At 38.5% G+C, this 26209-nt stretch overlaps 1 protein-coding gene across 1 annotated transcript in view; it reads right to left on the bottom strand.

Annotated features, from left to right (window-relative positions):
• The window catches only part of LOC126297439 (Down syndrome cell adhesion molecule-like protein Dscam2), a 384987-nt gene that overhangs the window by 67125 nt on the left and 291653 nt on the right, over positions 1-26209 (bottom strand). The window contains exons 27-28 of the mRNA XM_049988328.1: positions 20037-20222; positions 4468-4758 (exon numbers count right to left, since the gene is read on the bottom strand). Of these exons, the coding sequence (XP_049844285.1) occupies positions 4468-4758; positions 20037-20222 (477 nt within the window). The remainder of the gene's footprint in view (positions 1-4467; positions 4759-20036; positions 20223-26209) is intronic.

Genomic DNA, 26209 nt, shown 5'->3' with positions numbered 1-26209 from the left:
GAGTATTCCAGTTAACATTGTCAAAAGCTTTCTCTAAGTCTACAAATGCTAGAAACGTAGGTTTGCCTTTCCTTAATCTTTCTTCTAAGTTAAGTCGTAAGGTCAGCATTGCCTCACATGTTCCATTATTTCTACGGAATCCCATATATGAGGTCAATATGTCGAAAACGTCTTGGGGATGAGTATTACGGAAAGCGTACACCACTGGCTTGTGGTCAATAAATACACGAGTTGGTGATCTTCGATATCACCTTGGACATATTTGGTTGTGGTGTAAGTAGCAAACAGTTCCCGGTCGAAGGACGACCATTTACGTTGGGAAGTGGACAGTTTGTGCGAGAAAAATCTGAGTGGCTGTACAACAGAACCCATGGATTGCTGAAGTACCACCCCCACTGCTGTGTCACTAGCACCTGTAGTAAGCGAGACGGGAGCATCAGGAATGGGGTGAGCGAGCGTAACGGCCGTCTGTAAGGCTGACTTTAGTTATCAAATGTGCAACGCATATCTGGAGTCCACTTGACCACCTGAGACCCTGAAGTGTTTTTCCCTCTGAGAGCATCCGTCAGTGGGGCTTGAATTTTGGCAACATGGGGGATGTGTTTGTGGTAGTAATTTATCTTTCCAGCGAAGCAGCGGAGCCCCTGAAAATCTTTGGGCAAAGGCACTGTACTAATAGCATCGACTCGTTCAGGTAGGGGGCAGATGCCGTCAGCAGATACCCCGTGGCCCAGAAAAGTGACACTAGTGTGGCAGAGATGTTACTTAGCATTGTTCACTGCAAAACCATTTGCTTTTAATAGCTGGAACACTCTATTTAAATGGAGTTCATGTTCCTCAAGGGAGGAACAAAAAATTAACAAGTCATCCAGGTACACATATGCAAAGTCCATCTTTCCAACCAACGAGTCGATGAACCATCCACGTCTGTGCAGCATTTTGAAGGCCGAACGGGGTGAACAAATACTCGAACAACTCAAATGGGGTGATGGTAGCAGTTCTTTCAACGCCCTCCATTGCCATTGACAGTTAGTGGTAAGCCTTGTGACAGTCAATTACACTGAAAATTTGTGCCCCGTGTAGTTGTGAAGCAAAGTTTGGAATATTTGGGATGGGATACTTATCTAGAATTGTTCTGGTGTTAAGCACCCGATAGTCACAGCAGAGGCGGAAAGTGTCATCTTTCTTGGGCACCAAATGAATGGGTGATGACCAACTACTAGAAGAAGGGTGAACAGTCTTACTATCTAAAAGTTCCTGAATTATAGTTTTACGTGTTTAAGTTTTTCTGGATTGAAATGCCTAGCCTTTGCAGGTATTCTGTGGTATTGATTCTGTGGACAGTACCGTTGTTGATCACGAACACCGATGGGGATGATGGACCCGCAGCTGATGCACTATGACCAACCTGTAATGCACACGCTTGTGTGTCCCAGGCCGGCAGGTCAGCAGCAGACGTTGATCCACTGATAGTCCTTGTTGTGGAGCTCAGTGGGGTACTTGGTAGTGTCGCGGGCACAGCTTATGTCCCGCAGCAGAAACGTCACACAGTGTCAGTGGTGGGTGCGAGGAAGCGGTGTGGGGGTTGGGGGCATGGCCGAGTGTGACAACTGAGCGACCTGCTTACGAGCACCCATGAGTTTGGTTTGCACGGCGGCTATGCATAAGCAGAGGCCTTCATTGCTGTCCCGAAGTTCATCATTGTGCGATCTAAGCAACAGCACTGCCATAGCGTTTTCAGCTAGCTCACACAATAGAGTAGCACTCTCAGAGGAGAGGGAAGAGATATTTGAACCGGTGGTATGGTGTATCAAGTTAAAGGTTGGTGTACCTCATTGTAGGTTGGATGACAGTGCATGGGCTAAGAGAAAATCTACCCTGAGCACGGGTTCATACACCTCCGCTATAACAAATCCACTGTAAGGGGATTTTAAGGTTTAAATTAGTTATTCCATGAGATTGGATGAGGGGATTGTTGTCAGCTCAAAGCTGGGGCAAGGCCAATGCTCGAATTTGTGCTGTCCCTTTGTGCTCTGGAAGTATTTATTCACACCACCAGTCCTTCTACCTTGTACTCTGAACGTTAAGAGAACGCGTTGGGAATGTGCATGGAGAACGACATTTCTTAACTGTATCGCCAAAGCAAGAATGGAAATAACACCAAGTGGGACTGTGCATGCATCGTCAGTTGCGATGGTTGAGATCGAAGCGGCAGTGGAGGGAGTCTTGTTAGTAGATTCTTCTGATGGCGGCATTGCAGTAGTGCTGGTAGGAGAGGAGTTATGGCGGCGGCTGCCAGGCAGCGCCCCCATACGCGAAGTGAAACTCTGTACCGCACAATGGAAACTGCCACGCAGGTGTGCCAACCCCTGAGGCCTGGGGGAGGGGAAGGGGGGGTTGCAGGGAGGGGGGCAGAATGTTGTAAACCTGGTCTGTGATCTTCAGTTTAGTGTCTAGTGGGGCTGAAGTTACATACAGAAGGTGAACTTGAACTTCCGGAGGAAGTTTGAGCAACTAGATGGTCCAAAGTGTAACGTCCAGCATGTAATGTGTGTCTATCATGGTGTGAAGATGACGCCAGAGCTGTGACGGGGATCTGGAACCCAGTGACTCATGACCGATGAGGCAGATAGCTTCCTCTGTCAGTGTGGATAGTCGCTCGAGGATGGTACGTCGGGCGAACGCGTATTTGTCCACAGTGGGGGACGAAGCCACAATGTTGCTGATCAGGTCCAGTTCATCATGGATGTGACAGCAAAGGAACTTCGAGTTGTCATCACCGGCACTGTGTAGCTGCAGGATGTGGTCCACCAAGGCAAACCATGTGCGTGGGTGGTACTTGCGAAGGGGTGGTAGCTTAGGCAAACGGATGGGAAAGTCTTGATGTAACTGTTTGTCAGAAACAGTCACTCCCCGTCTATAGCTCTGCAGCGTAATTGGCTCAGGTGCAGTAGCAGTGCACCAGCTTCCGACCCTGTCAGTGGCATGCGGAATGGTAGGTGTGGCTGACTCGACCTTTGTCAAGAAATCAACGAGTCGGGTGTTCGATGGAGTAATGCCAACAGGTGTAGAATGGACTGGCTTGTTAAGAGTCAACCGTAGTTGGAAAATGTGCGGGGAATGATGGAGTACAGTTTCCTGCAGGTGCATTAAAATTGTTGTTGGATAACAGGTGTTGTGGAAAACACATGGCAGATGCAGCAGGAACGGCATGTGCCATTGGAAACACTCATAAAGTAGACACTGATAGTGGGGGGGGGGGGGGGGGGGGGAGGCTCGTGCAATATCCAGAGTTCTGGGATAAACATGAAATTTCCTTTTCTTGAGCGTCCGACTCGATTTGTACTGCCACTGATTCATGTGGAAAGTTCACACTGGCACTTGGGAAACCCATAATCATAGTCGCTGGGGCTTGAGCACATTGTGTCTGCCATTTTTGAGCATGTGGGACATGTGGAAAGTTCCTACTCAGTGTAAAACGTTCACATTCAAAGTTGTGTGTGTAAAAAACGTTCTGTTGGTACAAACACTGCCACACAACTGCTGAGTCATGTACGATAAAACAGTTATTGTTCGAACCTGATGCCACCACACATGGCTGTGGGGATGTAGAAGCACTGTCCTGTTGAGTACAGCTAATTGATGTGTTGAAGCAATGCGTCGAACTATTGCAAATACAAGGTGAGTAACTGGAAAACCATGCCGAAGCGTCCATTGGAAAACTTAGTTGGCATGCGTGCGGTGTAGTTGGCGGCAAGCGATCCATTGTATATTGCTTGATGGTACAAGAGTTTGTTGTTGCACTCATGAACAAAATTCAGGGTCACCAGTATTGATTTAGTGTTGTAGGTTTGCCGGAGCCAATGATGCACACTATACCACATGTAAAAAGCACTATTTTATTACTCAGAAGCACACATATGCAGTTATTTACGTTCTTGATTCTCAGTGCCTGTGTGTACCGTTTCGGGTGCAACCACAGACTGGTTACAAAGAGCTTGACAAAACAAAGATATTACACGTGAGTTGGTAGATAGTCGCCAATGTATAGTTTCAGCGCCTATTATGATGACATATAAGGGCCCAATTTTTGGTCCTGAGACAGTCATTCCACGGCCAAATTTCAGACAAGGACCCCATAGTGGTTAGATCAACAACAATGCATCCACTTAACTGTGAAAAAAGTGTAATAGGATGTATGCTAAAACAGTGACAGTGTCTGTTCAATATGAACCGTATTATGCAGCAAGAACTGTGCAGTTAGGTTTTTACTGCTCGTAGATGTTTGAGAGTAAACTACAGTAGCAGTATGTTGATGTTTGCTTGCAACCTATTAATGCAGTAAGTCAACACCAAGGACAATCAACAAGGAAATAAAGCAGATGAACACCACAGGGGCTATAGAACACAGTATCCTAGCCCCAATGAAAACCCTCCAAGATTAGTCTTAAAATACAGAAATTTTACCTCCAGATATGGTTGTTGTGGCCATACTATAATGTACTCTTGTTGATCCGGCACTGTTATGAGCTGTAATCCGAAGTTCATACCATGTACCAGGCTGAAGATCACCAATCAAAAAGTTCATTGATGGCACATTGTTGTCCACCAAAATCCATTCGTTCCTGGTTCCCAAAGTCCGATATTCAACAACAAAATATAACATGGGACATCCTCCATCTGGCCAGTAAGGTAAGTGCAAGAGCACAGAAGTTGCATTTGTTGTTAAAAGTGTTTTTAGTTCAGGAACTTGTGGTTCTGGAAAAAATAAATTCAAATAAGTGAGCCATGTTTACTGTTACTTCATTGAGTATGTCTTATTCCATACATCCAGTATGGCTTTAAGGCAGTGCCAAGTATAATTATGAAGTTGTTGAATTGTGATTAGTTTATAGCTTATAAAATACCATATGACATTAATTATACATATATTCTTCAAAGAAATGTGAATATTACGTAATATCTACTTGCGTTAGTCTAATCATATCTAAACATATTTCTCTTTCACACTCATACATTTTTTTTTTTAATTTACATATCTACATACTACAACCCACCTATGTGTGTGTATCTCAAGGTATGTGCTGTAGTAGAATAATCCCCCTCGTCCTTTTCAAATTCTACTAACATATCATGTGTAGGAAGAAAGATTATTTATATCCCTCTTTATATGCATAACATATCATGTGTAGGAAGAAAGAGTATTTATATCCCTCTCTATATGTATTCATTATTTTAATTTGTGGTCATTAGGCAAGATGTAAGTTGGAGAATGTACTATCTTCTCAACTACTATTGGAATGTGCATTTTCCGAGTAAATCTCTCCAAAATACCTCTTTTGTGGTATTTCCCATTGGGGAATGTCTGTCATCCTCTCAAACTTTCTAATTAAAGATGTGACAAACTACACACTTCCTCTTTAAATCTTCTCTTGCTTTTTCATTAATCCAAACTGGCAAGTAAGATGGCCGCGAGTGTAGAAGTGTGTTAATCTAACTTGAGAAATAGTTATAGTTATGCAGTTAAAAAGGGAGTTTGTAAGAATTATAACACTGAAATAACAACACTAAAAGAACGAATTGCTAGCTTACAATTCATAGTCAGTTCCTTAAGAAGCGATATTGACTCACTGCAGAAACACAGTTGTTGCCACACTTCCTCATAGGCATGATCTTATTTATAGTTCGTGTGTAAACAAAGAAATTCGGAAAACAAACATTAAAATAAGGAAATTGTGTTCTCAACACACAAAGTGCGATGTACTGGATATAAGCAAACTGCATCGAAATCTGCACACGAAGCATGGAATGCATTTGAACTTTGAAGGGAAAAGATTTGTTTGTGATCGTGTTAGTGAAATAATTAAAGAAAGACTTGTAAGGGATAGAACAATTTATCAGCTTCCTGAACATCCTTCCAAAAGCAAGGAAAACAAAATAAACAAGAAAGAAGAACGAAAATACAACACTGCTGACGTTCCTAATTTAAACTAGAGGTATGTGATGCTGTAAATATGATTCCCAATTACCAAACCGTGAATACGCCCAAACTAAACATTTATCACCATAATGTGCAATCCCTGCATAATAAGATTGATGAAATTAACGTTCTATTAACACACGAACTTAATGATATCTCAGTGTTATGCATTTCTGAGCACTGGCTTAACCCAGACTTAATCCAGAATACAAAAATAAACAAATTTGTCTTGGCTACTTACTACTGCAGGAAAAACAGCAAGCAGGGTGGGGTAGCAATTTACACAAAGGATAATGTAGATTTTATTACACTACCTGACTTAACTAGGGCAAATGTCGAAAAGGATTATGAAATTGCAGCTATAAAAATTACTCAGTTCAACCTGGTTATTGCTAAAGTTTACCGATCACCGTCAGGGAATTTTGAACTTCTCTTAAACAAAATGGAGTCACTACTAAATAAAGTAAATAAAATGGATTGTGAATTGATAATCTGTAGGGACTTCAATATTGTCTTCCTCACGAATAGTGGAAATAGGGAGACCATTTTGAACGTTGCAACGTCCTACAATTTAAAGGCTGAAGTAAAAGCAGCTACCCGAGTATCAGAAACTTGCCAAACAGCTCTTGATCAGTTTCTAGTCAAGAAGAGTTTACACAACACCTCACTAAGAATTTTCAATGCAGGTTTTAGTGATCATCTTGCTCAAATATTAAGCATAAAAGTACAAGGCAGTATTATTAACAACATGTCTTTCAGAACAGCATATCGAAGTTATAATCAGCATAATGTGAACTACTTCAACAACTTATTACAGAAAGAAAAATGGCTAGGAGTGTACAAAATGAACGATATAAATGAAAAATTCAACACTTTCATTGATGTATTAACCCATTTCTTTGAACTTGCGTTCCCACTGAAAACATTAACCATACGGGGAAACTCTAGAACAAACAGCTGGATCACAAAGGGAATAAGAGTTTCATGTCAGAAGAAAAGACTACTTAATGAAATATGTAACTCAAAAAATTCCTCACCTGTAGTACGCGCATATTATAGAAAATACTCCAAAATATTAAGAAATGTAATAAAAGCAGCAAAAATAATGCATAATGATGAAATCATTTATAATTCAGCTAATAAGTCAAAGGCTATGTGGAGTGTTATAAAAAAAGAATGCGGAGAATACAGACAATCTTGGAAAAATATAACACTATCACATAAAAATAAAAAAGTAACAAACCCCTTAGAAGTAGCCAACACATTTAACAACTTTTTCACAGGTGTTGCTGAAAATATGTTACAGTCAAACTTTAAGAGCACCCAGGCAAATGAATATAAAATAAGTGCATGTAGAGGATCAATGTACATCAGTTCTGTTTCACAAGATGAAGTAGCTAAAGCAATAAAAGGACTAAAAAATTCCAAATCAGCAGGTATTGATGGTATACCTGCAACAATGTTAAAGAAGAGCGCATCAAACCTGATTGAAGTACTCACACATTTATGCAACTGCTCACTTCAGGCAGGCACTTTCCCTGCTGTGTTGAAAACATCAAAAGTTATTCCTGTATTTAAAAAAAGGGATAAAGACAATGTAAATAACTATAGACCCATCACAATTTCCTCCTGCATCTCTAAAGTACTGGAAAAAGTGATGTATGAGAAACTTATGAAATTTATTAATAAAAACAGCATCCTATGTAATGAACAACATGGATTCAGAAATAAGAGGTCAACAACAACTGCGATCTATGAGTGCATCAATTCCATTCTAAACCTAATGGACAAAAAACAGGAAACAATAGGAGTCTTTATTGACTTGTCAAAAGCTTTTGACATGGTGGACCATAAAATTCTGCTATCAAAGCTAGAAAGATATGGTATTCTAGGTCTGTCCAACAAGTGGATCAGTTCCTTCCTGACAAATCGTATGCAGGCAGTGTGCGTCAAGCACACAAATATTGAACTAAAAACTGTATCTAATCACTTATCTGACTATAAACAAATAAAATGTGGTGTACCCGAAGGATCCGTATTGGGACCCCATCTGTTTCTTCTGTACATAAATGATCTAAGCTTAAATACTGATGCACACAAAACAATCATATTTGCAGATGACACCACGATTCTACTAAAAGGAGGCGACGATGAACAGTTACAGCAGACAGTAAACACGGTAACGAAACAACTTAGTAACTGGGACAGAGTAATCAGCTCGTAATAAACAGTAAGAAAACCGTTGCTCTAAAATTTCACAATGTTCCTAACAAGGACATGTTTATCCCATCAGTCTCTATCAATGATGAGCCAGTTGGTAACAGTACTGAAATCAAATTCTTAGAACTTTGGCTGCAGAGTAACATCAGATGGAATAAGCATATTGAATATCTCAATGCTAAACTGAGCAAAACATGTTATCTTCTTTGTTCATTAAAATCATGCTGTAGTGAGAAAACAGTATTGAATGCATATCATGCGTACTTTCATTCTCGTCTTAGATATGGGGTCACCTTCTGGGGAAACTCTAAAACAGCTAATAGCACTTTTAAACTACAAAAAAGGGTCATTAGAATCTTGTTTGGGTGCAAGCCTAGAGACTCTTGTAAACCCCTGTTTAAGAAATCTGGTATTCCCCCATTACCATGTGTATACATTATGGAAACCCTTTTGTTCTTTAAATTAAATGTAATACGCAAGGACCGGAGACTACAAAAAAACTGTGATATACATGAGCACTTTACCAGACAAAACAGAAACTTACATATGACTCAAATCAGCACAGCACTGTGCCAAAAAGGTACTTTTCACATGGGAGTTAAGCTTTATAACAAACTTCCTGAAAACATAAAAGCTAGCACTGAGGTCAATACATTTGGAAAATCTCTAAAGTCATATTTACAGCATCACTGCTTTTACTCCATTGAAGAATATTTAAATTTATGAAATGTGTTATATAAATACTTACTTATGTATAAAGTGTATTATTGTAAGCTTACATATGTATGCCTTGAAATTACTTTCAGCCTGTATATTTATAACTTGACTTGTCCAATGTCTTATGCATAAGCTGCTATGTAGACAACAGGACCAATAAAATACAATCTACAATCTACAAGTGTCCCCAACTGACGAACAGTACTTGAGAATGACCACATGAGGGCTTTGTAAGTGGCCTCCTACTTTGCTGTAATTGAAAATCCTCAAGATTTTACCAATAAATGTTTCTGACACTTGTCTTACCCATCCATGGTTTGTTAATTATGTTATGTCTGCAACACCTTCACTCTCTCTACACGGATACCCTAAATACTTGGCACTTGTGATTGATTCCTGTGACTTATTCCAGTAACAGCAACAAAACCATCGGCAGAAACACCAGCAAAACCAACAGATACTACAACAACAGATCCACCATCAACAGAAGTAGTGCCAATAAAAGAAACAAAGACAGCAAATGGATGAAGAATCCTGTCAGCACCACCATCACAATCACTACCACCATCACCTCCGGCCGCAGCAGCAGCAGCACCAGCAGCAGCAGCAACAACAACAACAGCAACAGAACCAACAACAACAGTAACAGTAGCAACAGAACCAACAATAACAGAAGCAACAGCAACGAAACCAACAACAACAGTAGCAGCAGCTACAAAATGATCAACAACAGTTGCAGCAACACAACACTGCTTAAGAAGGAGTCAAAGACAAGGTACATCTACATCATTAAATTAGGATTTTTTATGGCTTCAAACAAAGAAAAGGAAAAAATTGTGACAAACCAGCAAGAAAATTTGCAGATAAGTCACAACTACTATGGGAAAAGCAGCACATTACCAGGTAACGACAAAAGAAAAAATACTTGCAAACCAGCCAGGATAATGTCTCAGAATATTCAGTGCCTCAAAAACAAAGTGCTAGATCTAGAAGTAGCTTTAAACAATCTTGCTGATGTCTCTTGTATTTGTTTATCTGAACACTGGTGCAAGGCTAGTGAATTAAGTCTCATAAATATAAGCAACTTTAATTTGGAATCACATTATTGTCAAAGTGTTTTTAAAAATGGTGGGGTATGCATTTACTCTAGAGTAGGACTGCAGTTCAAAGTGAAAACAGAATTGGACCGTCTAAATACAGAAAAACATTTTGATTCATGTGCCATAGAGTTAAAAACTGAGGAGAAGAGTGAGAAACTAGTTGTCATAAAATAGAAGCAGCATTAAACACTTTTTATAGTAATGAAGTGAAATTATTATGTGGGGATTTTAATATTAACCTGTTAATTGAAAGTGATGAAAAACGACAGCTTTTGAGTACACTAAGCATCTTTCACATGAAGCCACTCTTTACAGATGCCACCAGAATAACAGAACAGTCATCTTCTCTTTTAGATAATATTTTCACAAATATGGATAATGATATCACTGAGGCACTAAACATTAACTTAGGTCTTTTGGATCACAATACACTATTAGCATACATAAATTCCTCTGTATCCAAGGCAGTAAAATATAAGTGGGAATACAAAAGGAATTTTTATACAGAAAAAGTGAATACTTTCATTCAGTTGTTAGCTAATGAAACCTGGGAAGATGTCTTTGCACAAACAACAACCGAAGAATCTTTCAACGCTTTTTCTAGTACATTGATGTCCCGATTTGAGATGTGTTTTCCAAAAAAGCTCACGAAGATCAATGCCATGCCTAAGAACACAAGCCATGGATAACACCTGCTATTAGAGTATCTAGTCAAACACTAAGACATATCAGTCAACTAAAAAAAGACAACAAAGATGAACACTTCACAGATTTTGTTAAGACATGAAAGAAAATTTACAGGAAAGTGACAAAAAAGCCAAGACAATGTACAATGACAGTGTAATTGCTGGGTCAGCAAACAAATCGAAAGCTATATGGAATGTAGTAAAAAGCAGAGATGTTAGAAATCTAGATGACTTTATTTTAAAAGATGATCAAGGTGCACTAGTCAGAAAGTGGTTTCAGTCATATCTCCATAATAGGAAACAGGTAGTAGAAATTGCAACAACAAACCGTAAAAACCAAGTATCGTTTACAGATTGGATATTCAGACTGTGCCAGTTGGTGTACCACAGAGGAGTGTTCTACGACCTCTTCTATTTCTTCTTTACATAAATGATATCAAGATTTCAGTAAATGGTACTCACGTAACCCTGTTAGCGGATGACACAAACATTGTAGTAACTGACATAAACCGGGTATTGCCAAGCAGAGTTATAGAATATTTGCAAAATTGGTTTGAAATGAACAAATTAACCATAAATATATCTAAAACTAATTATATCCATTACAGGAAAACACACCCTGATCTGGATCTCAGAATACAAAATAAAGAAATTGTGAGAGTTGCTACCACAAAATTGTTAGTGTACATATAAATGAAAATTAGGACTGGAAATCCTACATCCTGTATCTCTCTCATAAGTTAAGCTCTGCTTGCTTTGATTTACATGTTATTAGCTTTGTATGTAGTAGGGAATGTAGCAGAACTGTTTACTTTGCTTATATACGTTCTGCTTTTCCTATGGCCTCACCTTCTGGGGTCATAGTAAGAAAAATCTCAAAACCATCTTCACTCGACAATAATGAGCTGTTAGAATAATTACCAACAGTTCAGGCCAGCTCCTTCAAAACAATTATTTCAGCAGCTAAATATTCTACCTCTACCGTGCCCCTATACAGAAAAAAATGTAATTAATGTAAAAAGAAATATTGACAATTTCCAATCCAACTCGGATCTACATACTTACAACACAAGAAAGTGCAATGACATTCATATTAAAAGAGTTAACAAGGCTTTGGCATAGAAACAAATAAACATACAAGGAAGTAGATTGTATAACAAACTACTGTTAAAGATAAAAGAAAAAAAGTTGTCTTCTTTTAAAGAAGCAGTATTCAAATTTTTAATGACCAACTGCTATTACAGTGTAAATAAATACCTGGAAGAGCTTCATGCAAAAAATTAGATTTATGTACTCTGTGCCAATAGTAATTTTTATCTTACTATTGCTACGATCCAAATAAATAATATGTACAAAAGTGTTAGAATTATTATGTGTTATATCTAAATATCAACTGTGTATTCCATGTAAAAAGTCTTTTTCATACATTGATGTAATTAATCAAAGTTGTACATGCTATTTCAGTGCAGTCTAATGTTCTGTAGTCCACTATGCACATTTGTATAGTGTAGAGTATTGTTCACCCTTTGTATGCTATGTATTTTTTGACGAAATCCATGCAATGTACATTGTGTCTGGATGAATAAACAACAACAACAACAACTACTACTACTACTACTACTACTACTACTACTGACTGATCACCAGTCATGTAGTCAAATAGTATTGGGTATTTATGTTCATTTATGCACATTACATGTGTTTGTGTAAAGGGCCAGCTGTCATTCTTTTCTCCAAGTCTTCCTTCATATCATTGCATCGTTTGTAAACAGCCTCAGAGAGCTAAAATCTTTATCTGTCAGTACTGAACAGAATTGATTTTTTAGGTAACTGTATATTAAAATTACTTCTCACCACCTCTCCCTGTTACATCTAGACTCCAAAATCCACCTTCTGGTGTGTGGCAGAGAGAACTGTGTGTACTACTTTTCACTTTGTGTAATACTTTTGCTTCCTCCAGTTCCAAGTTGCAAATGGTGTAGGGGAAGAATGACTGTTGTTAAGCTTCTATTTCAACCTAACTCTCTCTAATTGTGCCTTCATGCCCTTTTTGCAAGATAATGTAGGGATAAGATTTGTTGCCTGAAACTTCTAAAAACGTTTTTTTCAAAAAAAGTTAACAGTAAACCACCCTGTGATACATTAGCTCCTCCTCTCGTGTCTGCCACTGGAGTTAGATGATTGTCTGTGTGACACATTTGAGCTTACCAAATGAGCCTGTGACAAAAGTCCCTATTCTTCTTTGTATTTTCTCTATTTCCTCTTTCAGTCCTACTGAGTAAGCATTCCCAACTAAGGAGAAATAATTAAATACTGCAGAATAACGGTTTCTTCATGAGTGGACTCAGTCTCATGGCTGCCTTTCTACATCTACATCTACATCCATACTCCGCAAGCCACTTGACGGTGTGTGGTGGAGGGTACCCTGAGTACATCTATCGGTTCTCCCTTCTAGTCCAGTCTCGTATTGTACGTGGAAAGAAGGATTGTCGGTATGCTTCTGTGTGGGCTCTAATCTCTCTGATTTTATCCTCATGGTCTCTTCACGAGATATACGTAGGAGGGAGCAATATACTGCTTTACTCTTCGGTGAAGGTATGTTCTCGAAACTTTAACAAAAGCCTGTACCGAGCTACTGAGCGTCTCTCCTGCAGAGTCTCCCACTGGAGTTTATCTATCATCTCCGTAACGCTTTCGCAATTACTAAATGATCCTGTAACGAAGCGTGCTGCTCTCCGTTGGATCTTCTCTATCTCTTCTATCAACCCTATCTGGTGCGGATCCCACACTGCTGAGCAGTATTCAAGCAGTAGGCGAACAAGCGTACTGCCTTTCCAACAACTGGTTTCTTGTTGCCTCATGATCTTAAGGCATATTTTGTAACAATCCAAGGTTGATAGTCTGTTGTCTAAATTGAATCTAGCAATGACAGTTTGTGTAATAATGCTACCGAAACCATTTTTATTTGCATTTGCATGATTTTCAGTTTTTGCAAGGGAGTTTGGTGTATGTACTTTTCAGTTGTTACTGTTTCGTCAGCCTTTTTGATTCTGTTAGAGACTTTTGTATGCTCAGAATGAAAATTTATGACAACTCTGAAAAGCTAGTCATCCTGGTATTTTTGTAGTTAATTTGAAGAAATGTAGATAAAAAACATAAATAAGTTAGTTAACACAAATTATATATTGCAATAACACAAGGCACATCACAGGCTATACTTAACTCTTTGTAATGTTGCCATAATGTATCTTCAGAATATTATTATCTTGGGTGTTGAGATGATGCCAGGTGAGGTAAACTATCTGTTCTAAGTCAAGTCACTGAGCAGTTTGAGTTCGAAGCAGTTCGTTGTATAAGTATCTTGTTGGCAACATGTACTTATGAAAGTGTAAAACACAATGTTAGAAGTATTGAAATGGAATCCAAAGTCAATCTAGAATTAGCAATAGCTATTTTTAACAGAATAAACAACCAAGAAGAAGATGTGCCTTTTATTCTTGAAATCAAAACTTGTACCAATATTAACACAATGCTAGCAGAAAAAATTTTCCCTAGACGGTTCTGCTGAAGAAATATAATATTAATTATTTGTCAGATGTACTTTTCTCCAATGAATTTAATCAAAGTGCAAAAATAGCAAATTTTGCTCTAGGAATGGCTTCATTAATAAATCATTTCAATAATAGTATTATGAGAGTTGGGTACATTTCAACCTCCCTTTTGTGTTTCTTAATCTTGAACAAGATGTTGACCAAATGCTAAGAAAGTTTATATGGCAGGTTCTTGGTACACACTGCATCCCAAAGTACTACATCTAAAATCTCCAGGATATGTTTGAGAAAATCAAGACAAAAACTGTAAGCTCTGTAGGTGTCAGCGAGGTGTCGCACCAAGAATCTGCTTTGGGTCTAGTGTTACTCATTCTGATTATGAACTATGCCAAAGAACATCTACAGAAACCGACTCCATGGACACTTATATTCTGACAATGTAGGTCTAATAGCAGAATCTCTATCAGAAATTGAGAACAACTTCAATGTCTAGTGATGAGTGATACGACCAGCTGTAATGCTTGGCTCATAGTGTTGGGCCATGAAATATCAGCCAAACAGAAACTCCAGGTTACAGAGACAAGATTCTTTGCTGGTCTGGAGAAGTGATACCAAAAGATGATAAGAAGTGACTTCATCCAAAGCTCATTTAAGCAAACATAGCAGAAAAGATTCAGGAGTGTTGCCTATGCAGGTACAGGCACATCATGAACCATCAACTAAGCCATAGGACAAGAACAGTGCTTAATGTAATAGAACTGACAAGCAGCCTTGGATGACCAGTACATACATTGATTAGGACCATGAAACATCATAAGAAAATGATGGGAATGTGCCCTGAAATAAAACAACATTCAGAAAGGTGGAACAAGACTGGAGGGGCAACCCCAAGAGAAGTGTAAAATAAGGAACGAAAGCAGAAGAAGAAGGGAGTTTTGTTGTCATTTCACTTTAATTCACTCCCTATGCAAGATTCCAGATATTTAAATGATGTGACTGTTTCAAGTAATAGGTAAGACATTCGTAGGTCGTTCTGCTTATTTATGTATAATATTTTATATTCATGTATGTGATGGTCAGCTCAAATCTTTGCATTTTGTGTGTGTGTGTGTGTGTGTGTGTGTGTGTGTGTGTGTGTGTGTGTGTGTGTGTGTGTGTGTGTGTGTGTGTGTGCGCGCTAAGAATTATCCATGAATAATCTTGTAGAGCATCTGGTGTTATCTGCTAAGTGGTTAATGTATACTGTGAACAGTGATGATACAAAAATGTTTCTTTGGGGTATACCCAAAATATTTTTACATCAGAAGACTTCTCTCCACTAAGAAGAAAGCTCTCCATTAAGAAGGCAAGATGCATTCTATTTCTTAGGAATAAGAATGATGTAATCCATTCTATTAACTAGGAACTGACATACAGCAGTCTGCTGGCATGGGCCTGATGTATTGCTTTCTGTTAACCTTCAGTCCAAGTCATATTCCTGTTCTGATATTGCACAAAATTGTATTTTGTTTACTAAATGATGCTGAAGGACTAAATCTACTATCTGCAACTTTTTGGCTCTCTTGAACACAAAACTGGTTGGGTTTCACTCAATAACTGCTTGTGTAATCAATGTTGATTCCTACAAAGGAGTTCTTCTTGTCTCTAAAAATGTCACGATCTGGAACATGAAATAAATTCCATAGTTTTAGAGCAAATTTATGTCAGTGAAACTTCCCTGTGTTTCTTCGCATCTGTGTCGATTTTTTATAACTTGGCAGGTAAGACCTAGCTTTTAAATTCGCTGAACATTTCTTACATAGCTTCCTTTTTTCATTTACTTTGAAATTCCCTAAGTTTTTTTAATTAACTTTTTAAAAGTGTTCTCAAACATGTTTGCTTCTTTGCACAATGCAGAGAAAGAGAGTGGTAACTGTGCAGATCAGTATGACAGAGCAAGAAATGATACTGATGTTTCACTAGAGTAAGGACAGTACAAAATCTAAGATAGACATGTTATGGGAAATAACATCCATTGTGGAGGAGCTGGTGGGTGATATAGGAAAGACATTACAAAACAAAATACAGTTCTGAAAATCAGAAGTACTACACAGGATAGTTTTGAAACATTATGAAAAGACAAAATTCACTGGTTTGGAATTTAAGAAGGGAAGTCGAGTGCACCATACAGACTTCATGAAGAAGTTTACGAAGTAAATGCTTAAGCACTAGACAAAGTATAAGACTTACCAAGTGGGAAAGCACCGGCAGACAGGCACAATGAACAAAACACACAACACACACACAGAATTACTAGCTTTCGCGGGTTTTAAGGGAGAGGGTAAGGAGTCATTCCAATCCCGGGAGCAGAAAGACTTCCCTTAGGGGAAAAAAGACAGGTGTACACTCGCACACACACACACACACACACATATCCATCCGCACATACACAGACACAAGCATGTGGAAGTTTCTTTCTATTTTATTTACATCATCAGACAAAGTATAAGAATATATAAGGAAGATGCAGTACTGAAATAGGAGTGTCAGTTGTGAGTGTATGAGATCTGCAATCAGTAAATTGAGTTTGAAGATTTTATTGCCAGGTTCATCTAAAAATATCCAGACATATACTCTCCAATGTTTCATGAAAAGCTCTGATTGTGGAGGAGTGCTTAAGTAACATAAAAGAATACTGTAGGAAATTATGAACAAACTAATTATGAACTAACTATGCTACAAAGAAGTTATTTGAAGCTTAGGAAACTTTGGCAAAAACTACCAATACAGACTGTATGAACTGCTGAAAAGCAGTAAAGAACTTTAGGGAGAGGGGAGAATAGGCCAAACTAACTTCAAGAACAAAATAGAGATTAAGCCAATCCCAGAAGTACATAGGAGCCTAAGCTAAATATGATGAGGAATGTTTATAGGAAAACCTAACAAATAGTAGAGGTAGCTATTTGGTGGCTTTATAAAGTAAAAAAATCAAGAAACTAAGAACTGCAGTGTAATGAAGCAGGGAATATGTTGCCGCTGCAGTGAAGGCCCTTGTCAAAATGGGATATCATCATGGACTGCACAGGCAAAACCCAGAGATGAAAAGGAACCAGAACTATGAGCAGGCTAGAAAACTAGACTGCAGAGAGAGAGATGCTGATAAAAAAATTATCATCAATATTCTACATAGAAGACAAGAAACAACAGTGCAAAAGAGAATTCATAGCCACAGTAGGTAATATCTACTTAGAAACATGCCTCATGGAAAGACATAACAACATGAAAAATCAACGTGCCATGTGTGGGGGCAAAATGAACTAAGGATTGAATTTTGGATGAGTTACCACTAGGAGATATGTAGATTGCAAAACAGCTAGAAGGAATTTTAAAAGAAGACAATGAACAGGTTGGCCACCTGTTCCCGATAGATGTGGTTAGGAGAGTGCTGAATAAATTCCATGGTTTGAAGCAAAGACACATACTACAGAGACACCTGTGAAGGTTTATTGTTACACCTAGATGAAAAATGTGCAAAAAGTGAGGGATGTAGCTGTTGTCACTTTGCCTCCATAGCCAATGTTGCTTTTAGAAATGTCTGTGTAGTAGCACTTGACTCAGAGGTAATCTGGTCAGAATCCTGGAAGATGGAAGAAATTTTCACCACCAATATCTGGCCAGTGAGGGCATGTGACATTGCTGATCAGGATCCATCTGCTGGGTGGGGATGTTAAGCTCAGCAGACCCTGTGGTACTTTTTGAATGCGCCCAAAGAAAGAAATACCTTTCAAATAGATGGCTGAACCTATCCCACAGCGTCTTCTAGTCAACCATGCCATGTGATTTCTATTCTACTGCTGCTCCACCAGTATATTAGATAGGTGCATTGAGGGATTGAAGGACGTGGTAGAAGTTCAGCAAATTGAAAAATGACAGGAACTGGATAACAGCAAGGAGAAGGAAGAAGAAATAGAGGAACAGGTCTGGGTGACTAGACCTTTGGAGGGTGCAGAAGACAAAAGGAGATAAAGAAAATTTGGCAGGAGATGGAAAGGATTCCAAAAGAAATTGAGAGAATTTTATAGGAGATCATTGGCAGGTCTTAAATTTGGGTCTTGCACAGGTGTATGACCCAGGTCATAAGAGAATGGGTTCAAGTGGGTGTTGGAATACCAATATAAAAAGGTGGAATGAATAGTGCTGAGGATATTCCTCACTTCATGGCATGTTGTCAATTAGTAACAGCCCTGGAAAAGAACAAGGATTAATTGTCCCCCATCCTGCATGATACTGTGTGCAGAGAGTTGGCTGGTACACTATTAGGTTAGGTGTATTGGGTGTACAAAGAAGAAAGATTGTGGTTTTAATGCACCATTGATAATCTACCTACACCTACATCTACATTTATACTCTGCAAGCCACCCAATGGTATGTGGCGGAGGGCACTTTACATGCCACTGTCGTTACCTCTCTTTCCTGTTTGTCGGGTATGGTTCGAAGGAAGAACAACTGCCAGAAAGCCTCATTTCGCACTCGAATCTATCTAATTTTATGTTCGTGATCTCCTCAGGAGGTATAAGTAGGGAGAAGCAATATATTCGATACCTCATCCGGAAACACACCCTCTAGAAACCTGGACAGCAAGCTACACCGCGATGCACAGCACCTCTCTTCCAGAGTCTGCCACTTGAGTTTACTGACCATCTCCGTAATGCTATCACGCTTACCAAATAACCCTGTGATGAAACCCACCACTCTTCTTTGGATTTTCTCTATCTCCTCCGTCAACCCGACCTGGTATGGATCCCACACTGCTGAGCAATACTCAAGTATAGGTCGAACGAGTGTTTTGTAAGCCACCTCCTTTGTTGATGGACTACATTTTCTAAGAACTCTCCCAATGTATCTCAACTTGGCACCCGCTTTACCAACAATAAGGCCATTAGTAAATGCAGATGAAAGAATTTCTGGACCATATGATGTTGGTCCACAAAAGTTTCAGCAAAACAGTGTCCTGTGATAGGGATTGCTTATCAGTACAAATGAGGTGCACCGGAGTGGGCAGTACATTCAAGAGAAGTCCTTTGGTTTGGAGGTGGCAGTTGTCAATCTACCCCATACCCCATCAGAGGTGCCACATGTTGAAGCTAGCACATCAACCATCAACTTCAGTACAACCACTGTAAAGAGTTATGTATACATATGGCAATGAACCAATATCTAACTGAAAGGGATAGCTAAAAGGATAATGGAGTTGGTGAAAATACTGCCCAGCATAATGTAGGTGATTCTAATGCCTCCCACATCATATGGATTTTACTCAATTCCCCCACCCCCATCCACAACTTTTCTCAATTACACAGGTATGAACCGATTCCCTCAGTCTCCCTGCCATCACTGTTGGCTAATGCCTGCCTCTGATCTCTTCTTACAATGCACCCCATCCCTCTCTGCTAACAAAGAAAAACTCCCTGGCAGTATCTCAATTGAATCCAGATGCCCCACATGGCAGTCAGACACATTCGTCTCTCAACTATGAAGGCATCACCACTTGCCTGCACTTACATATACTATCTAACACTATTTTTAAGCCTCTTTTTTTACGTTTTTATTTAACCTTCCATATCTCCTCCACCTACCACAACTAAAATCGCTGCTCCCGTCAACAGTGTGTTTTTTTGTCATATTTCAGTGCCGGTATCAGGTTTAAATTTCTACACATGCTGAAAATACTAGACAGTGTTGTATGTCTGAGATTACTCTACATATATGTCTCAATTACTCCATATTAAGTTTTATAAGTTACCTGTTCCTTTTGTCTTGATTGTGACTGTAGCACTAGGATGGCTGTTTCCCACTCTGTTATATGCTATCATGTAGGCATGATATGTGGTACCACACTGTAGATTTGGTAGCATGAGAGAATTCTGTTCAGCATCCAGTTGAACTTCTATCCAGTTCCCATGGTCTCGTTTATAATTGAGCAAGTAACCTGTAAGGAAGGAAGTATTTTTACCTTTTGCAAATCTATTCAACTGGGCTTGCTACTTATAGTTATTATAGGAGTGACTGTGTTTCACTAGTACATACATATTACCAGAGTGAGTTTCAAAAGCTATTTTGATAGGAATAACAGTTTTCCATGTTACTAGAACAACTGTAAATCCTTGTCAGTTACATGGCTTGTAAATTTCCTCCTTTTTTGTCTCCATGTACATTGAAAGAGATGAGATGGCATTAAACTCTTTTTGAAGCACAACTAATCAAATTGATACATGGCAGAAATTTCTGTCAATAATTTGTCAATCATCAACAGCAATTATGCTTTTTCACTAGTAGCTCCAAACCCTTTTCATTGTGTGTTTAAGTATCCGAGTGATTGGCCTCTTGTCGAGATATGTGCTGATTCCTCAAGCTGATGCATTGTGGCTATCACCATTTCACTTCAACAGTACATGTATTTGATTATCAATGTAACATCATAAATACTAAAAAGCTACTTTTGAATGTAAAATGTGTTTATTTTCTTTTTGGATTATTTCTTTGTTTGTGTGTAATTTTGTAGGAATTTTATAATTTAGGTAGCACACATTACACCGACCCCAAGTAACCACCGTTTGTGACTTCTATGGTGTCAAGCAAGAGCTCACTCGAGTGTAGGTTGAAGGTTTGTTGTGTTTTCTGGTGAAAGCTGATTTTGCCTCAGTGCCATCAACCTGTCTACATGCTAGACACACTGTATCTACACCTGGAGTTATGGTCTGGGGTATGATTTCATATGACAGTGGAAGCACTCTCTTGGTTATCCCATGCACTCTGACTGCAAATTTGTACATAAACCTGCTGATTCAACCTTTTCTGCAGCCATTCATGAACAGCATCGGGGGTGTTTTCCAATAGGATAACGTTCACCCACATACTGCTGTTGTAACCCAATATGCTCTACCGAATGTTGAACTTGTTGTGTTGGTCTGCTCAATCACCAGATACATCTTCAACTGAGCACATATTGGACACCATCAGACAAGAACTCCAGCATCATCCACAATCAGCACTAACCATCACTGTATTGAATGAAAAAGTGCAACAGGTGTGGAACTCAAACCCCCAAACTGACATCTGGCACTTGTACAACTCAATGCATTTGTGTTTGCATGCTTGCAGTCAACATTATTGCTGTTTCATTGGTTATTAATGTACCCACATTTCACATTTGTAATGGCTTATCTTGTGGTTACATTAATATGCGATCTTGCAATGTTAATCACTTAAATATATTAATGTACCCACATTTCGCATTTGTAATGGCTTATCTTGTGGTTACATTAATATGCGATCTTGCAATGTTAATCACTTAAATATATTACCTAGACAAATGTAATTCCAGAATTTCAAAATTCTACATTTACCATTTTTTGGTGTTGCATTTTTTTCATCAGTGTATTTGCAAATTTTGTAACCTCTGTTATCAGCTATTATTACTAAAAATCTTTACATAATTACATGTGATCCCATTCCAGCACTGCACAGCCCTTTGTTCCACCAATTCACCCAGACTTTTTATTTCTCTCCTTTTCCACCCCCCCCCCCCCCCCCCCCCCACCGCAAAAAAAAATCTAACCTTACAACTGCACCTAGCTGCCCTACTCTTCACCTCGTCCCTGCATGTTCCCAGGAGCACTTTACCATCCCCCAATCCTACCCTGCTATCCCTCCCCCTCTCTGCCCCAGTCCCCACCTTACCCTCACCCGGTTGCCTCTGCCTTAATGTGCTGCAGCTGTTGAATCTCCCTTAATGTGCTGCAGCTGCCGGAGACTGTGGTCATGTGCAGGTGAATTACATTTGTGTGTGTGTGTGTGTGTGTGTGTTTTGTCTATTTCTGACAAAGGCATTGTTGGCTAAAAGCTAACTTTTCGACAGTCTTTTTGTTGTGCCTTTCTGTGACTCAGCATCTCCGCTATATGGTGAATAGGAACTTTCATAATATTGTTACATAATTACAGTTCTTCAAGAGACATTCAGTACACTTAATCTGATATATAATCTTAAAAAACTGAAGTTATCTTAATACCATTTTGATTTGGAGTGTTCTGGAAGTTTTAAGGAACATTTAGAAGTCTCATATAACGTACATTTAGTGACAATTGAGTCAGTAGAGTTAAGACTGGTTTCAGGTCAGGTCAGACTCATATAGGCTGTTTTTGACATGTTAATATGTAGAGAAGCTCTTTGCAACATGTGGTGAGTTATAAGCTCCACCTTTTGATATTTACTGTCACATTGTGAAAATAAATGTGAAATATTATGTGGAATGGATGTCATCAGTTCCCTTGTACTTTGAAGCCATCTTAAAAAAACTAAGTGAACTTTATACTGTTGTGTGATGTTACCTTCCTTGCACTTGAATACACACTGCCTACTATACAATAATAGTTTTTTCATAATGTCGACATAAACTATAACCACGAAATTATTTAACAGTAGCAAAGGAAGTATGTCATAGTGTGAATTGTTTTCAGTAGCATTAATCTCGTAGAACACATAATTTAAGGCAGTCATACCATTTGCAAACTAGTTGACAATTGATTCCAGTTCACATTGGGTTGTTTGCCAAGAGAAATGCTTATTTAAAAATCTTAGTACTGTCAGAACACGAAGAAACACTTTTAAGTTTCCTATTTAGTTAGTGAGATTTTCTACCTTAGAACAGACTGTATTCTGCAACATCTAATGTTGTAACATAGAAAATTCTTAATTTAAAAGGAGTGGAAACTTTTAAAATGTAAATAGGTCCTTTGTTGGTACAAGAAGAAGTACAAAGACGGCCATTAGCATCACAATGTGCTTAAGATGCTTCTGTTGCCACGACAAGAAAGTATTCCTGATTTTTCTCATTTCTATAGTAACATCTATATTCATATTTTGCAAACAACCAAAAAATGCATGACTGTGGGTATTCCCTTTGTTCCAGTTATTAAGGCTTCCTCCTGGTCTATTCATATATGGGGTGGAGGAAAGAGGACTGTTTAAATGGCTCTGTGTATGTTCTAACTAATCTAACCTTGCCCTCACAATCCCTGTGGGAGTGAACCTTAGCAGGTTGTATGATATTCTCAAGGGTTATCATTTAAAGCCATTGTTTTAAACTTTGTAAATAGGCTTTCTCAGAATAGTTTGTGTCTCTTTTCAAGTATCTACCAATTCAGTTACTTCTGCATCTCCAAGACACTTACCTATGGGCCAAATAAATCTGTGCTGCATTTCTCTATATATCTTTAAATCCACTTTTGTTTCTCTATATCTTTAAATCCACTGTTGGGTCACACACACTTCAACAATATTCTAGAATAGATTGTATGAGTGCAAATCAGTCTCTTTTGTTGACTGATCAATGAATACATTTCCCTTGTATTCTACCAATGAATCAATGTCTGCCACCTATTTCTCCTGTGACTGCATCTATGTGACTGTTAAATTTCTTATTCCTGCAGGTTGTCGCACAGAGTTATTTCTATGAGTTTCCCAATCTCAGTTATGACTTATTAATATTCTAGTCACAGGATACTCAAGAACCTCATTAATCCAAACTTCCAGTGTATTCAGAATTTTTTTAATGCATTAATGTGCAGTACAGGGTTGGCATGTTCAGTATATGGTATAATTATGTACAGATGCTATGTTGGCACTGCATACTGCATAGAGATTGGGACTGCACACTGCATAGAGATCACCACTCCCACACTCCAGCTGCCTTTACTGTGACCAGGGTGGATCTGTTCCTTACAGAGTCAAGAAGCTGTATCAGTATTATTCTTTTTTTTTTTTTTTCATGTGTTTTGTGTCGACTTGTGTGAAATGTTTTCAAAGTAAAAGAAAGTAGTTGTTTTGATGAACAAAAGAATTGGAAGCACTAAACTTAATAGATAAAGAACAACTTCTGAAAAACATAGCTGCAGAGAACGGTGCAGGGACATCAACTGTGTCAGACTGGAAGAAGAACAAAGCAAAAATTGAAGACTTCTGTTTAAAAATGATGACAGTTTGCAGAACGATGGTACAATAAAGAAAGAAGCAAGAAACGAAACACTGGATGAACCATTATTCACTTCATTCATTGAAAAAAGACAGCATGGTGTTCCATATCCTGTCCAGTTCTGTAGAAAAAAGTGTTAAACAGCAAGCTACCTGAGGTTGATCCTTAACTGAATGATAAATCTAACTTCACAGACAGCAAAGGTTGGTTAGAAAGGTGAAAAGTTCATCATGGCATATGCCAGCTTCTGGTAACTATCAATTCTGAAGTCATGGCAAACAGCATGGCTTGCTAGCTGTGATTCCACTGTTGAAGTCTGTGAAGTTGTCAACACCTCTGAATTCCTTGAAATGTTAGCAAACATTCATGCTCATTCAGATGCAGATGATAGTGATGTGGATACTTGGTTGCAAAATGACAGTGATTCTGGTTATGGCATGAGACCTATCACAAAATTTACACTCGTTGTGCCATAGAGACCAACAGTAAAGGTGAAGTAGACAATGAAAATGAGTTTCAGGACAAGAAATAATGCTGCATGCAGAGTCAACAGTACAGCTGGAAGAACTAATGGTTTATGTAGAACATCAGCCACAAACAACTCCAGCTGAATTGAAATGTCTACATGAGCGTGCTGCTCTCAAATGTCACCAAGTCTGAAACAAAAGAAACTTACTCACATCCTCAATAAATAAATGTGAGTAGACTCTAGTAACTGTAGAGTACAAGTACCAAAAAAGTGTTTCTTGTTGGTGCCAAAATAAATCATTTCTACACTGCAGTACATATTAAAGTTTTTGCATTTAATAGAATATTTTTATTAATTGCATCTGGTCCCAACTCGTTAGGATAAATGAGGTTCTTATATACTACATTTTCTTTTTCATTTTGTAAAGTGCACAGTTGTACATTTATGTACATTTAAAGCAAGTTGAGAATCTTTGCAATATTATTGTTAGTTTGTTTCATTAAATAAAATAATCTAACAGAGTAATAAAGTGTATCTCATAGCTTGTTTTGCTCAAATATTAAAATATCTCACAGCCGTTATCTTTGATCAAGTATCTAAAAGTGTGTTGTTTCAAATAATTTGAAAATTATAATACTTTTTTAAAAATATTATTTAGTTTAATGACTGTCATTTCTTGGCATACCAACAGAATAAATGTTGCTCTAAGACAGAGGATGTAGTGTTTATTCAATACAAAAACCACACACACCTATATTAGTGAATACTATAGAATGAACTTCATCATGGAGAAATTTTATACATACATAATATATTGGCAGGAAAAGACACAAATTTTGTGTAATAAAATCTGCTTCCTCATTGTTTCAGTAAAATGAAAGATAATTTTTGAGGTTACAGAATCTATCATTTTTGTCCATTATAAAACTAAAGTACTATAACATGACTGACTCAGTGTAGCCAAATATAATGGATATACACAAAGATGTAAGTACCCTTTAACAATTTATTTCACATACATTGATAAGCCAAAATTATTATGACCACTGCCCACTGCAAGGCTGATGCTGCCTGGCGGTGTTACAGGCATGTGGCATGGTTAGGAAAGTATGTACATAGAGCAGAAGTACATGGGCAGTCATTCTAGTGAAGATGCAGGCTGCAAATGGGAAAATCCACTGACATTAGTGACTGACTGTTATGACCTGGAACTTGGGAATGAGCAACTCAGAAAGAGCAAAGCTGGTCGCTGTTTGCATGCTACTGTTGTGAGCATCTATGGAAAGTGGCTGAAGGACAGCAAAACCACAAGTAGGGAGACAAGGCATTGGGCACCCATGTCTCATCAGAGTGTGGGAGTCAGAGGTGTGTCTGCTCTTTAAAGCATGATAGGTGACGATCTCTGGCAGAACTGATGCCATGCTACTTTACTGGTACAGACAGAAGTGTTTTAGAGCACAGTGTTCAGCACACATT

Source organism: Schistocerca gregaria, chromosome 1 (assembly GCF_023897955.1).
Source record: "Schistocerca gregaria isolate iqSchGreg1 chromosome 1, iqSchGreg1.2, whole genome shotgun sequence".
In the NCBI taxonomy this organism is placed as follows: Eukaryota; Metazoa; Arthropoda; class Insecta; order Orthoptera; family Acrididae; genus Schistocerca; species Schistocerca gregaria.
This window is presented reverse-complemented; position numbering and strand designations above follow the sequence as displayed.